Consider the following 13,148-nt stretch of genomic DNA (forward strand, 5'->3'; position numbering starts at 1 on the left):
GGACTTCTCTCCCATCAGGTGGAAGGGGAAAGGCTTCCTGCCTGGGAAGAAGCTGCCTGAGTTGCAGAGTTCTCTTCTTTATAGAACAGAAGTGCTGGAATTTGACTCCATCTTTTGCAGCTGTCTTTTCCTCCCTGAATCCCAATTGCTCATTTGGTTCCTAAGAGCCAGCTTCCAGGTGTTTGCTGGCCAAGCCCCAGAAGATTAATGACCTCTTCCTTTTTGTTTCACTTCTTACCTCAGATCCATCTTCTTTCCCTCTCTCCATGATTTAGTGCTATCACTGGGAATAATACTATTAATAGTGATCATTGTTTACTGAGTTCTTACTCTATTTAGGGCACTTTTCTAAATACTTTTCAAGCATCAACTCTTTTAGGTCTCATTAACAAGTTGAGGATGACTGCTTTTCACCCCCATTTCACAGATGAGGAAATAAGGCATGGCTAATAAGTGGCTGGGCCTGGATTTGAAACTAGGCAGCTCACAGTCTTTACCAGTGACTATGCTGACCTTCATGTGAATCTGTGTGATAATAGAATTATATGGGATAATAAAGGACATGGAAGAAATACAGTGACTTTCAATGTACTGAGAATACCTTCATGTGAATTAAATGCTTTTTGATGATAAATGTCACAGTTACGAAATCCTTCTTTGAAAGTCATAAGAGCTGGTGATTTTGTATGTGTTGGGATGGTGGTGGTCTTTTATTCATACCGATCCAAAAAACATTTGCATACCTACTGTGTGTTCTAAGAAATCAAAAAGAATTCAGATGAGATAGTTGTCTTCAGAGAGCCTTTAGTCTAGTAGAGAAAGCAGGACGTAGAGACAAATGTATACACAAGAGTAAGCAGTGCTATGCATTTATATAAGGATCCATGGGCAATTGTGATCAAATTTATCAGAGGTAAAGAACAGGGAAGGTTTCACAGAGGAGAATAGTCAGGGTATATGATCAGACAACTGTCCTGATCAAATTAAATTAATTGTCTAACTACATTTTTTATTTTCTAATATCTAAAGACCCAGATTTCACAGGAACTTGGGACTTCATCATATCTTGTTCTTATTCAAATTATAGTTACAGGGATTATGTAGTAGTGAAGTTTCTATGCTGGTTCCAACTGTTTTCCCAATGGATGCTTTGACAGCTCATAAATATATTTGCATAATTGGCTGTGTTAGTCCTGGTGTGATGTTGACATGTGACTCTCAAGGTTTGAGAAAAGCTTTATAGAGATTGTGACAACCCTGAATTAACATTTTGCCCTAATTTATTACCCAATTGTGCACATTATCTCATGGAGGGGTTTGTGGTGATGATGGATGAGAAGGTCTGTATTTTGAGTGGCTGCTTAGGAAAGGTCACGGTGCTCTCTGTATTGTCTAGCTTTAAAACATTTCAGATGTGATTTGCAAGCTGAAAGCTGAACCAACATAAGAACATTCCATGGTAACTAACCTGCATCTGTTGGACTCCACTAGCAAGCTGTTTTAGGGCTAGAGCCAGATCCCCATCTGAAGCATCTAGCCATGTGGCAGAAGTAAACAGGTATTAAGCTGAAACCTGAGAGAAAAGTATAATTAAGGAAATTTCATCAGAAGTGAGTTACACCATCTCAGAGGAGAAGAAACAACAGTGTTCAAGATACATTCTTTCAAAGGAGGGAGATAAACTTGAGAATCCACAGGAAGTGTAAGTTGCTTCATCTTATGTGCAGTACAGTGCAGTAATGCATGTTTGGGCACAGAATTTTGGGTGAGTGAGGGGTTGCTTCTTCTGTAATATAGCATAGTACCTGGAGCTCCAGGAAAGGGGAGCTTATGCAACAGAAGAGCATTCCCATGTGTGATCTAGCAGGCAGGGTAAGTATCAGTGAAACAAGGCAGCAGAGCCAGGACTAGGGTGGGGCTAGTGAGGCCAACTTGTGCCAGTGCAGGGTTGGATCCTCTTTATTTAAAATTTTGAACTTTTTGTTCATCATGAAATTTTCACATTGATTTTAAAAACTACTGTATTAAAATATTATTTAGCTGTGTTTTTGATGCCCCTTTAAATTTTGTGCCCCAGGGGAGTGCCTCACTAACCTTACCCTAGTGCCAGCCCCACATGACTACAATTGAAGTGAGGTGTTTCAACACTTACCATAGCCTAGAAAATGGAATCATTGCATTTCATTGCAGATATGACCTCACAGGGCATCTAATGTTACCTGAACCCGGAGGCTGAAATCAGAGAGCTTCAGGACCATGTGCAGCCTACAGATATGTTTTATTTGCCGTTATCACCGTTTATTTTTGAAAATTGATTTAGTGGCCCCCATTTTGAAATGGAAAGGTTTCTTCTAAAACAATTTGGATATCTGACTTCTCTTGGAAAATTGGAAGGTCTAACACACTGGATCTATGTTCTTTCATGGCAATAATCAACTAAAGATGACTAGAATATCTCCTCCAGTTCACTGGTTCACTAGACCCACTTTGTGCATGTATGTTCCTGCCTGATGCTATAGGCATAGCGATTCTGAGCCCTAATTAACTGAAGGATTCTTTCAATAATACCTCTTCATAATGGGCTTTCATTCATTTAATCAGTATTGATTTTTGTGCCTATTATATGTAAGATACTGTGCTAAGGAATAAGATGACAAGATCCCTTCTCTCTTGGAACTTGCTTTAGTCTCATAGGCAATGTTATGGGTTGAATTGTGTCCCCACCAAAGGTATATTGAAGTCCTAACCCCAGTACTTGAAAATGTGACATTATTGGGAAAAGGGGTCTTTACAGAGGTAATTAAGTTGAAATGAGGTTATTAGGATGGGCCCTAATCTAGTATGACAGGTGTCCTTTAAAAAAAGGAGAAATTGGGACAGAGAGACAGACACAAACAAGGAAAACAATGTGAAGACATACAAGGAGAAGATGGCCATGGGATTGGTGATGTATACACAAGCCGGGGAATGCCAAGGATCACCGGCAAATACCAGAAGCTAGAAGCAGCAAGGAAGGATTCTCCCCTAGTTCTGTCAGAGGGGGCATGGCCCTGCTGACACCTTGATTTCTGATTTCTAGCCTCAAGAACTGAGATCAAAATTTCTGGTGTTCTTAGCCACCCAAGTGTTTGGAACATTGTCACGGCAGCCCTAGAAAACTAATATAGGCAGTGACTACATAATAATCTGAAGAAGTAGTTTAATAACACTTGTGACCAGGAAAATGAGGGGGAGTACAGAGTGCTATGAGAGTGTATATGTTGGGGTGGTGGGCTGATCTTGTTAGGAGGTGATGGAGCGTTTTCTGAGGAAGGTATGCTTTAGCTGAGGTCTAGAGAAATATGTTATGTTTCTCTATGTATGTATGTTATGTATGTTATTTATATGTATGTTATTTTCTAGTAGTGAGGGAAACAGGCACAGTCTAGGCTAGAAGGACTGGTATGTGTTAAGGCTCTAAGGAAAGAAGGAGTAGGGGATACTCAAGAAACCGGAAATGAGAAGAAAAGCTGGTGAGCTGGGCCCTGTATAGTAGTTGTATTGATTTACCAGCTATGTTACTTTGGGGAAGTTACTTTAACTTCTCTGAGGATAATAACCTCATATGGTTGTTATGAGGAGTAAACGAAGTAGTAAATAAAATGGTCTTGAACGAAGGGCTGGTGCAAATGCCTCATTAGATGTTACCTATTGTTATGATTCCTCTTCTTATTGTTACTATTATTATTCACAGGGCAAGGATTTTTGAGGCCCTGAGAATGCCCTTAGCCTATTAGTCTCTATGGTGAAGGCAGTGGGAAGTTCGTGTATGCTTTTAATCAGGGCTTCAGTTTAACCAGATTTTATTTTAAAAACTTCATCTGGCTGCAGTATGGAGAATGGATCAGAGATCTGTGGAGTTGAAGCCACTGGTGAAGGTCCTGGGGACGGGTGGTGGTGGTGGTAGTGTTCTCACCTTGATCACTTTGTAGAATTTGGAGAGATCACACAATCATCTTAACAATTTAAAAAATTCTACCAAAAGCTGCTTTCTTCTTTGTTTTAGCGCTTTCTTATAGAACAAACATGCCTTGGGTGATGGATGTGTTTTTAACCTCAATTCTTCCATAAACTTAGTAGATGGCCTTGAGCGAGGCTTGTATGTGTTCATGTAATCATAGACACAAAAAGGTATGAGAGAAAGCTAGATTCTATACATAAATGGTGAAATTAAGGTCTTTGGCTATTGAACACATTAACAAATATCTTTAGGAGATTCCAAATCCTCACATTCTCCATTTGCTTTTTTATTGCCTTTATATCTTGTGACTTAATTTTAGAAGAGAAATTGAATTGATTTGTTCTTCATTGGTGTCAGAATTTGTAGTCTCAGGTGAAGGCAAAATGCTGGATTGGCAAACCTTCACAACAAATACAAGTTTTAAATAAAGTACTGGATGTGCTGAGAATTCAGGAGGTAATGAAAGCCATCAATAAAAATTTTAATTCTAGTTCTCTATGGATTTTATGCCTGATTTTAATAAAAAGCATCACATTTGATATAATTTGTTTGACTAATACTGGCAGACTTAAACAATTATCTAATGAATTCATTGTTAGTCTAGATATATATTAGCAAAATGTTCATTTCCTAGTGATAGTTTATGATACTCAACTTTGAAAGGAGAAAGAAAATCTGGAGTAGAATTTCCTCTTTGTAAACTATGTAAATTCTAATGTTTTCTGAATTTAATCTATTATAACAGAGTACCATTTTATAAGGATTTCTTTACTTTACATCATCCTTAGTCAATCTTATTCCCTGTTGAGCAAAATTATATATGAATATTAGCTTACTTTAATAATTAACACTTAAGGGTACACTGATTAAAGAACTGATGTTTATATGCAAAAGTTGAGTGTTTTGACTTACATAAATTTTTAAAACTGAAAAGAAATCACATGGGACTAAGAATTACCATTATAAAAGAGATTCTTATTTACATGTAAAAATCTTATCTTTCTTCATATTTTTGTGTATGTGTTTACTTTAAAGTAAGCAAATATATAAAGCCATTAAAAAAGATATTGCTGAGTGTTGTATATTTTAGAGTGACTTTAATTTTCACAAAATTAACCTCTTGATTTTGATTGATTTTGCAAAGTTTTATGAAAAAAATGACATTTAAAAAAATTTTTCAGGGTGAGGTACTTTAATCTGAAACCTCCTCAATAACTCAATGATGTTTTACAAATAGACATGTACATGGTTTTACTAGTGTCATTCTTTCCTTATTTTAACTCCATGATTGCAAAGATTTGGTGTGTCTTCTTTGGTACTGTATATCCCCAAATGCTAGGAAAATGCCTTTCTGATACACAGAAGGTGCTTAATAGTGAGAGTGAATGGTGATGTGTACCAGTGCCTGCTGTGATTGCCAACCACGGTGGCAGAGGGCCTGAGTTGTCATCTAGCCCAATCTCTTACCACTGCAAAAACCACCTCTGTGATTATAAGCTATCAGAGCAGAGTGAACCCAAATTCTGCTTTTCCTCCAGGATTCGTAAAGTGTGCTCCCTGGACTAGTAGCATTAGCATCGCCTGGGAACTTGTAATTCATGCCAGTTCTTAGGCCTCACCCCAGACATAATGCTTCAGAAACTCTGGCACTGGGCTCAACAATCTGTGTCCTATAAGCACTGCACACAATTCTGATGCACACTCAAGCTTGAGACAGTGCCTGTATGGGCACTTCTAACACCTACCTCTTTGCTTCCTTTGCTATTCTTCTAATGATGTCCAACTTCCCTTCTGATTGACATATTCTAATTTTAGGTTTATGAATACTTCAAAATGAATGCATTTTGGCCTTTGAGGAATTGCCTTCTTAAAGTAACTTGCATAACTCAGGTCTGACTGACACTTTATAAGCTTACTTGGAATTTAACTCTTAGAGGTTGTATTACTATCTATTGCTGCATAGCAAATTACCCCAAAACTTAGCACCCGAAAACAAGACACATTTTTGGTCTCACAGTTTTTTTTAAATTTTTTTAAATTGAAGTACAGTTGATTTACAATGTTGTATTAGTTCCAGGTATACAGCAAAGTGATTCAGTTATTTTCAGATTCTTTTCTATTACAGGTTATTACAAGATATTGAATATAGTTCCCTGTGCTATGGAGTAGGTCCTTGTTGTTTATCATTTTATATATAGTAGTGTGTATCTGTTAATCCCAAACTCCTAATTTATTCCTCCTCACTTTTCCCCTTTGGTAACCATAAATTTGCTTTCTATGTCTGTGAGTCTATTTCTATTATATAAATAAATTCATTTGTATCACTTTTTTTAGATTCCATATATAAGTGATATCGTATGATATTTGTCTTTCTCTGACTTACTTCAGTTAGTATGATAACCTCTAGGTCCATCCATGTTGCTGCAAATGGCGTTATTTCACTCTTTCTTATGGCTGAGTAGTATTCCATTGTGTATATATACACCACATTTTCTCTATCCATTCACCTGTTCATGGACATTTAAGTTGCTTCTCTAGCTTGGCTACTGCAGTGAACACTGGGGTGTATGTAGTTTTTCAAATTAGAGTTTTCATCTTTTCCGGATATATGCCCAGGAATGGGATTGCTGGATCATATGGTAGCTCTATTTTTAGTCTTTTAAGGACCCTTCTTACTGTTCTCCACAGTGGCTGCACCAGTTTATATTCTCGGGAACAGTGCAGGAGGGTTCCCTTTTCTCCACACCCTCTCCAGCATTTATTATTTGTAGACTTTTGATGATGGCCATTCTGACCAGAGTGAGGTGATCCCTCATTGTAGTTTTGATTTGCATTTCTCTAATAATTAACGATGTTGAGCATCTTTTCATGTGTGTGTTGGCCATCTGTATGTCTTCCCTGGAGAAATGTCTATTTAGGTCTTCCACCCATTTTTTGATTGGGTTGTTTGTTTTTTTGATATTGAGTTGTATGAGCTGTCTGTATATTTTGGAAATGAATCCCTTGTTGGTTGCATTGTTTTGCAAATATTTTCTCCCATTCTGCAGGTGGTTTTTTCATTTTGTTTATGGTTTCCTTTGTTATTCAAAAGCTTTTAAGTTTAATTAGGTACCATTTGTTTATTTTTATTTCCATTACTCTAGGAGATGCATCCAAAAAAATACTGCTGTGATTTATGTCAGAGAGTGTTCTGCCTATGTTTTCCTCCAGGTGATTTCACAGTTTTTGAGGCTCAAGAATTTGGAAGGAACTGACTTGGGTGGTTTTGGCCCAGGGTCTCTCAAGAGGCCGCACTCAAGCTGTTATCTAGGACTCTAGTGATCTCATGGCTAGAATGGGGAAGGAAACCTCCAAGCTCACTTACATGGCTGTTAGAAGACCTCAGGTGATCCACTTCCAGGTTCACCTGGGCCTCTCCTCAAGGCTGCCTTATGACATGGCAGCTGGCTGCCACCAGAGTGAGAGATGCAAGAGAGAGTGAGAGAGTACGCACAAGAGGGAAGCCTAACCTTGGAAGGGACATCCCATTGCTTGCGATGTATTCTGTTCATTAGCAGCTCACATTCAAGGGGGCTGGAGGGTTTCATAACACAGGGCATGAATACCAGGTGGCAGGAATCATTGGAGGTCAACCTAGAGACCCCATATAGGTAAATCATTTCTCACTTTCTCTAGTTCCTTGCTTTGTAATGTTTTGATTAGGACTTTCTAGTATCAGAAATCTCAAGACAAATTTGGCTTATACAAAAAGAAAATTTTTATGGCTTATGGTGTAGTTTGATACAGGTGATTGATAAAATGTAGTCACAAAGAACTGGTCATTTTGGTTCTGTTTGCTCTGTACTGGCTCCATTCTCAGGTAGCTTCTCTTCTCTTATTGTCATAATAGTCTCCAAGACTTTCAGGTTCAAGATCAGTGATGTAGCATGAAAGTCTCTTTCCTCAGAAACCCTGGCATAAGTTCCGTTGGCTGAGTGGGTCACAGCCCCGTGCTTGAACCAATTGAAAGGCTGAGGAATAATGACTGTGTTGGCTGAGACCCAGGACACACATGACACCAACAATCAGGGATGAGTCCCACAAGAACCGTAACAGCCATAACGGGGGAAGGTAAGTGTCCCTGGAGGGACCACATCAGGCAGGCACTTCACTGAAGTACTGCCTATGCTGTTGTCTTCTCTAAGTTTACATGAACTAGAACCTCTTGGAAAATGCCCACCCTCTCCCTCAGCATTCACCCCCCCATACCCGGTGGATCACAGAGGCCTGATGATCTACTGCTGCCACCTCTCATATCCTCTCTTCCACTCCCATACAAGTCACCATGAATCTCTCACCTGGACTAAAGCAACAGCATCTAAACATGCTTTCATTTGTGTTCACCTTCTTTCTGTTCTCCCTGTAGCAACCAGAGTGATTTCTTTTAAATGTCATCTGATGAAGTTAGTGCTCTGCTGAAAATTCATCAAAGTCCCATTAACTAAAATCCAAGGCCTTATGACCTGGTCTCTGCCTGCCTTTCTAGCTTGATCACTGTCTATCACCACTCCTCACTCTCTGAGCTCCCCAAATTCTCCAAGCTTCTTCCTGCCACACGTTCTTCCTTCTTCCGAGGAAGCTCTTTCCTTACATTATGCCTCTTCCTCTCCACCCACGCTCATCTTCAGGGCTCAACTGTAATGTCACTTCTTTTGACAGGCCTGCCGGACCCTCCGGCATTATATGCTCTTGTAATCTGTACCTTCTACTTATTGCATTGATTAGAATTTTAAGTTTGTTTAGCACCTTCCCTCTCTAGACCATAAGCTTAATGAAGGCAGCAACCTTGCTATATCCACAGAGCTCCTGTTTGGTACTGGGTAGGCACTCAATAGATATTTGACAAAAGTGATTCATTCTTCTTCATCTTAGACCTGTGCAATTGTGTTATCCAGAAGATTAAATAAATGCCAAGATTTATTATAGAGTTGGAATTTGTTGGTGGTCTTGCTAGGCCGGGAGCCCCCTGGTTCGTTGGGTTAGGTCAAGCACAAGAGAGAATGAAATTCTTTTGAGGACCTACAACGTTAAACACATATGTGTTTAATTCTTACAACAATCTCTTGTGGGTTCAGTGTAGTATCCCTGTTTTGCAGATGACGAAACTGATGGTCAGGGAGACAAAGGGACTCCCTCAAACTCAACATTGTTCACAAATGGCAGAGTTAGGATACCCACAGAAGTCACCTTAACTCCAAAATTCTAGGTGTGAATGGAATTATGGAAAAGACAGTGGCATGCTCTTTTTTTGTTTACTTTTTGTTTTAACTAGGAGTAGGCCAAGGTCAAAAAAGAAACTGAACATGAAAGTGAAGTCCTGTAGATTTCTTGCTGCTGGTTGGAGCATAACAGCAACTCTGGAAGCACTGGAAGGAGGGGAGTATAGAATTTGGGGGCGCTAAGTCTCTTTATTACATATTTCAGGTTTTCCTGTCCATTAAAATTAAGTTAATGGGTGTTGAGTAGCCTGGGTCTGGCAGCATGAAAGAAATAGAGTCCATCTAGTTTTTCTATGACAGTTTGGTGGGATTTATATGTATGAGAAATACAGACATAAAATTAAACAGGATAAACCATCCCATTTCCTTGTTTCTCCAGTTGCAACAATACACAAACTAGTCTATCCCCTTTTTTCCCTCTTACTTGAAACACAGTGAGTAAGTGCAAGGTGGCTCTTAAAGGGGTAGGGGTCTTTAAATTGAGGGGGCTGTGAGCGGCTGCAGTAGAAAGCAGGGCTAGAGTCAGTGTGGGGACTAGTTTCTTGGTTCTTTTGAATAATTTGTGAGGTTGAGGCTAGCTTGTTGGAATGATTCCTGCTAATGCTACAGTTTGGAATTTTGTTTGTTTCTTTTTCAAATCTTATTTTAATGTCCCTGTAAAGTAAATCCGTGGCCCCCTACTCTCAGCCCTTTACATATATGTGTGCCTAATGTGAGAATAATGCAAGGGGAACATGGAGGACCAATGCCGCACATGACTTGATAGAGAAAAGGAGGGAAAATGGCAAATCAGCATTTGGGATTGGTGGTGAGTCGTACATCCCATGAGGAAGGGATGCACCACACAGGCATATTTAAACTATGAGTTAATCCCACACTTCAGTAAGTATTAGCCAGTTGGACAGAGGACCAGTGCTTAGCAAGGTGTGGCTAAATTTGCAAAAGACCCAGATGGAACAAAAGAGAATCACCGAGCAAAAGGGGAAAAGTGCAAAAAAAAGAGAATACTCAAAGTGTTTGGGATCATTTTACTCAGAGAACAAAAAGCCTGTGATCGGGTAGAAAATGATTCTGTAAGTGGTGGATTTATCTCATTTTCTATAAATGTAAGATACCTAGTTCCAAATATCTAGAAGGAGGCCAGATAAATGATGTCTGCCATCTCACTTTCATTCAGATGTTTATCAAACATGTATTTAGCGCTAGTCACTGGTTACTGTGGATACTGTGGGGAACAGAAAGACATGGTTTATGCCCTAACTGAGCTTACAGTCTAGTTTAAAGAAGCACAACACAATGTGACAAGTGCAAAAATAGAAGCGTAAGTTGTCCTGGGAAGCAAATAGTGAAACACCTGACTAGGATTTACGAGAAACTTTAACTGCTGCGGGATCTGGAAGATAATACCTGTGATGGTTAGTTTGATGTGTCAACTTGGCTAGGCTATAGCACCCAATTATCTAATCAGACACTGACCTAGGTGTTGCTGTGGAGGTATTTTGTAGATGTGGTTAACATCTACAGTCGGACTTTAAGGAAAGATCACCCTTGATGATGTGGGTAGGGCACATATAATCAGTTGAAGGTCTTATGAACAAACACTGAGGTTTCCCGGAAAAGAAATTTAAGACTGAAGCATTACCTCTTGCCGGATTTTCCAGAACTACCCTGGGGATTTCAGATGGACTTTACAGCCCCCGTGGTTGTGTGAGTCAATTTCTTAAAATAAAATTTATATACACACGAATACATCTTATCTGTTCTGTTTCTCTGGAGAACCCTACTGATGCAGTGTCTTAGTCATGTAAAGTTGGGGAGAGGACTGCGGAAGGTGTGTGAGGGAAGATGACAGTAGCCAGGAGGACCAGGAATGAAAAAGAGAAGCCAGATCAGGAAGCATATTACCTGTGACCCAGAGAGTCTGAAAGGGTTTTAAGTCAGCATTCACATTTGAGAAAGGACATCCAATTATACTATTATTGAGAGCAGAAGTCGAGAAAAACATGTTTCAATTCCAGCAGGAAGGAATTCCTAATAAGGAGGACATTTTTAATAGGAGAAAGAAGGAGACAGCCAGGCTGAACCTATTCTGGAATTTAGAAAGTAATTTGGCATTTCAAATCGTAGACGGCCACAGCCTCGCGAAAGGTTTACAACGTTCTTTTTACAATCGACAGTCTTTCTGTTCTACCTTACCTCCTTCACGTCTATAGCTTTCGCTACGAAATTCTCCTGGTAAGTGGGGAAATACTCCAGTCTGACCGAGCAGCAGTTCTGGAAGATAAACTCACACAGCGGCAGAGGTGGGAGGGTGGAGGTCAGCAGGGGATTCCGCTGCGAAAGTGGGAAGGAAGAAAAGAGTTTACAAACCAGCTGAAGTTCCACTATATCATGTGTGCGGTGAGAAGACTCGCTCATTACAGCTGCAGCCCGTTCTCTGTGCGCTTTCTCTCCTTCCTCTGCGGGTTCGGTTCCCGCACCGGGGTCGCCAGGAGTTCAGCTGTCCCCACGCGGCCGTCTGCTAGTCTGGGCGGAGTCTGGTACCTGCCAAGCTGGGATCCTGATGCGGAGGTGTGCGGGGAGCGCCGAGTTCAGACTGAGGTCTGAGGTCTCGCACCCCGCTGCTTTACCGACCACATTCGCAACCTCTCTTCCCAGCAAAAGGGGTCTCGCCCTGGGACCGAATAGATTTTTCTTCCGTTCCCTTAGCCTCCCTAAATGTCTTCACCCTGGCTGCCGGTGCTTTCCCCATTCGTGCAACACTCTGCCCATCAGAGCTAGCTGCCTAGGTCGAGCACCCTTGGAGATGGGGTGGTGGTTGGTGGTGACTTGATAACCCTTATCCAAGCGCAGACTGGAAGAAATCAGCATCCTCATTACCGCCTCCACTGCAAGGGTTTCAGGTGTACGTCTCTGTACAACCCTGGGGCGGGGGGGGGGCGGTCGGAGGGAGGGCAGGATGCCCACGTGCTGGGGTCCAGGAACCCGCTCCCCAAAGCTCGGTCCCACACCCCCGCGACCCGACTTGGAAGGAGATGGGCTGGAGCCAATTGTGCCCGATAAAGTGAGTGAGGATCTAGGGAGGGGGCAGGGTTAGTGGAAGGGGCCGAAAGGAGAGACTGCAGGTGAATCCAATGGCTATGCCCCCAGGTGGGGAGGCGGCTTGAGGGGTAGTCTGGAAGAGGCGAGGGAGACGCAGGCGAGGGTTGGGCTCGCAGGAGGTGCGGCGAGGAGAGCCCAGGCGGTGAGACGGGGTGGGGTGTGGGAGGGGTGCGAAGGGGAGGGAGTTCCGAAAGGAGGGAAAGGAACTAGCAAGGGGCGAGAGGAGCGAGCCTGGAAGGGAGAGCGGCGGGGGGCGGCCGAGCTGCGGGCTGGAGGGCGCCGGGCGCGCGGAGACCGTGCCACCTCCACCCCACCTCCACCCCCGGGGCACGGAGGGCTCTGCCTGGGAGACGCACAAAGACATGCGAAGAGGGGCTGAGCGAGGCTCGCGCACAAAGACGCCGGGGCGCACTGCGGCTCGGGCTGCACCCACCACCCCCGCGCCGCGCAGCGCAGGGGCCCGGCCAGCGCGGAGCCCGGGGCGGAGAGCGCGGCGGCGGCGGCGGCTGCTGGCCGGCGCGGGACCCGGGTGGCCGGCGCTCTCCTGGTGACCCGGGCCCGGCCGCAGGCGCGCGCGGGGGCGGCGGCGCCCCAGCCCAACTTGGCCTCGGCCTCGCCCTCTGCCCGGCCCGCCGGTGTCCCCTCCTTCCCGCGATTCCGTTTCTTCTCACGCTCCCCCCACCCTCCCTCCCGCGTCCAGCCCCGCTCTCCCCACCTTGTAAAACAAAGCCGGGGAAAATGCCTGCCCATGCAGCTCGGAGCGCGCAGCCCGTCTCTGAATAAGAAGT

At 42.7% G+C, this 13,148-nt stretch overlaps 1 protein-coding gene across 4 annotated transcripts in view; it reads left to right on the top strand.

Moving 5' to 3' along the window:
* Positions 1-13,148, top strand: part of KCNK2 (potassium two pore domain channel subfamily K member 2) — a 231,297-nt gene that overhangs the window by 57,225 nt on the left and 160,924 nt on the right. The window contains exon 1 of one of the 4 annotated variants that reach the window (XM_049702873.1): positions 12,406-12,502. The exons of 2 other annotated variants lie outside the window; for them this stretch is intronic. Coding sequence is in view for 1 of the 2 variants with exons in the window: in XM_004275242.3 (XP_004275290.1) it covers position 13,146 (1 nt within the window). In the remaining variant the exon portion in view is untranslated. Of the gene's footprint in view, positions 1-12,405; positions 12,503-12,544; positions 13,147-13,148 lie in introns of those variants that run through there. One more of the 4 variants, XM_004275242.3, reaches the window with a different exon arrangement.

The sequence above is a fragment of the Orcinus orca genome, chromosome 1, assembly GCF_937001465.1.
Source record: "Orcinus orca chromosome 1, mOrcOrc1.1, whole genome shotgun sequence".
Classification (NCBI taxonomy): Eukaryota; Metazoa; Chordata; class Mammalia; order Artiodactyla; family Delphinidae; genus Orcinus; species Orcinus orca.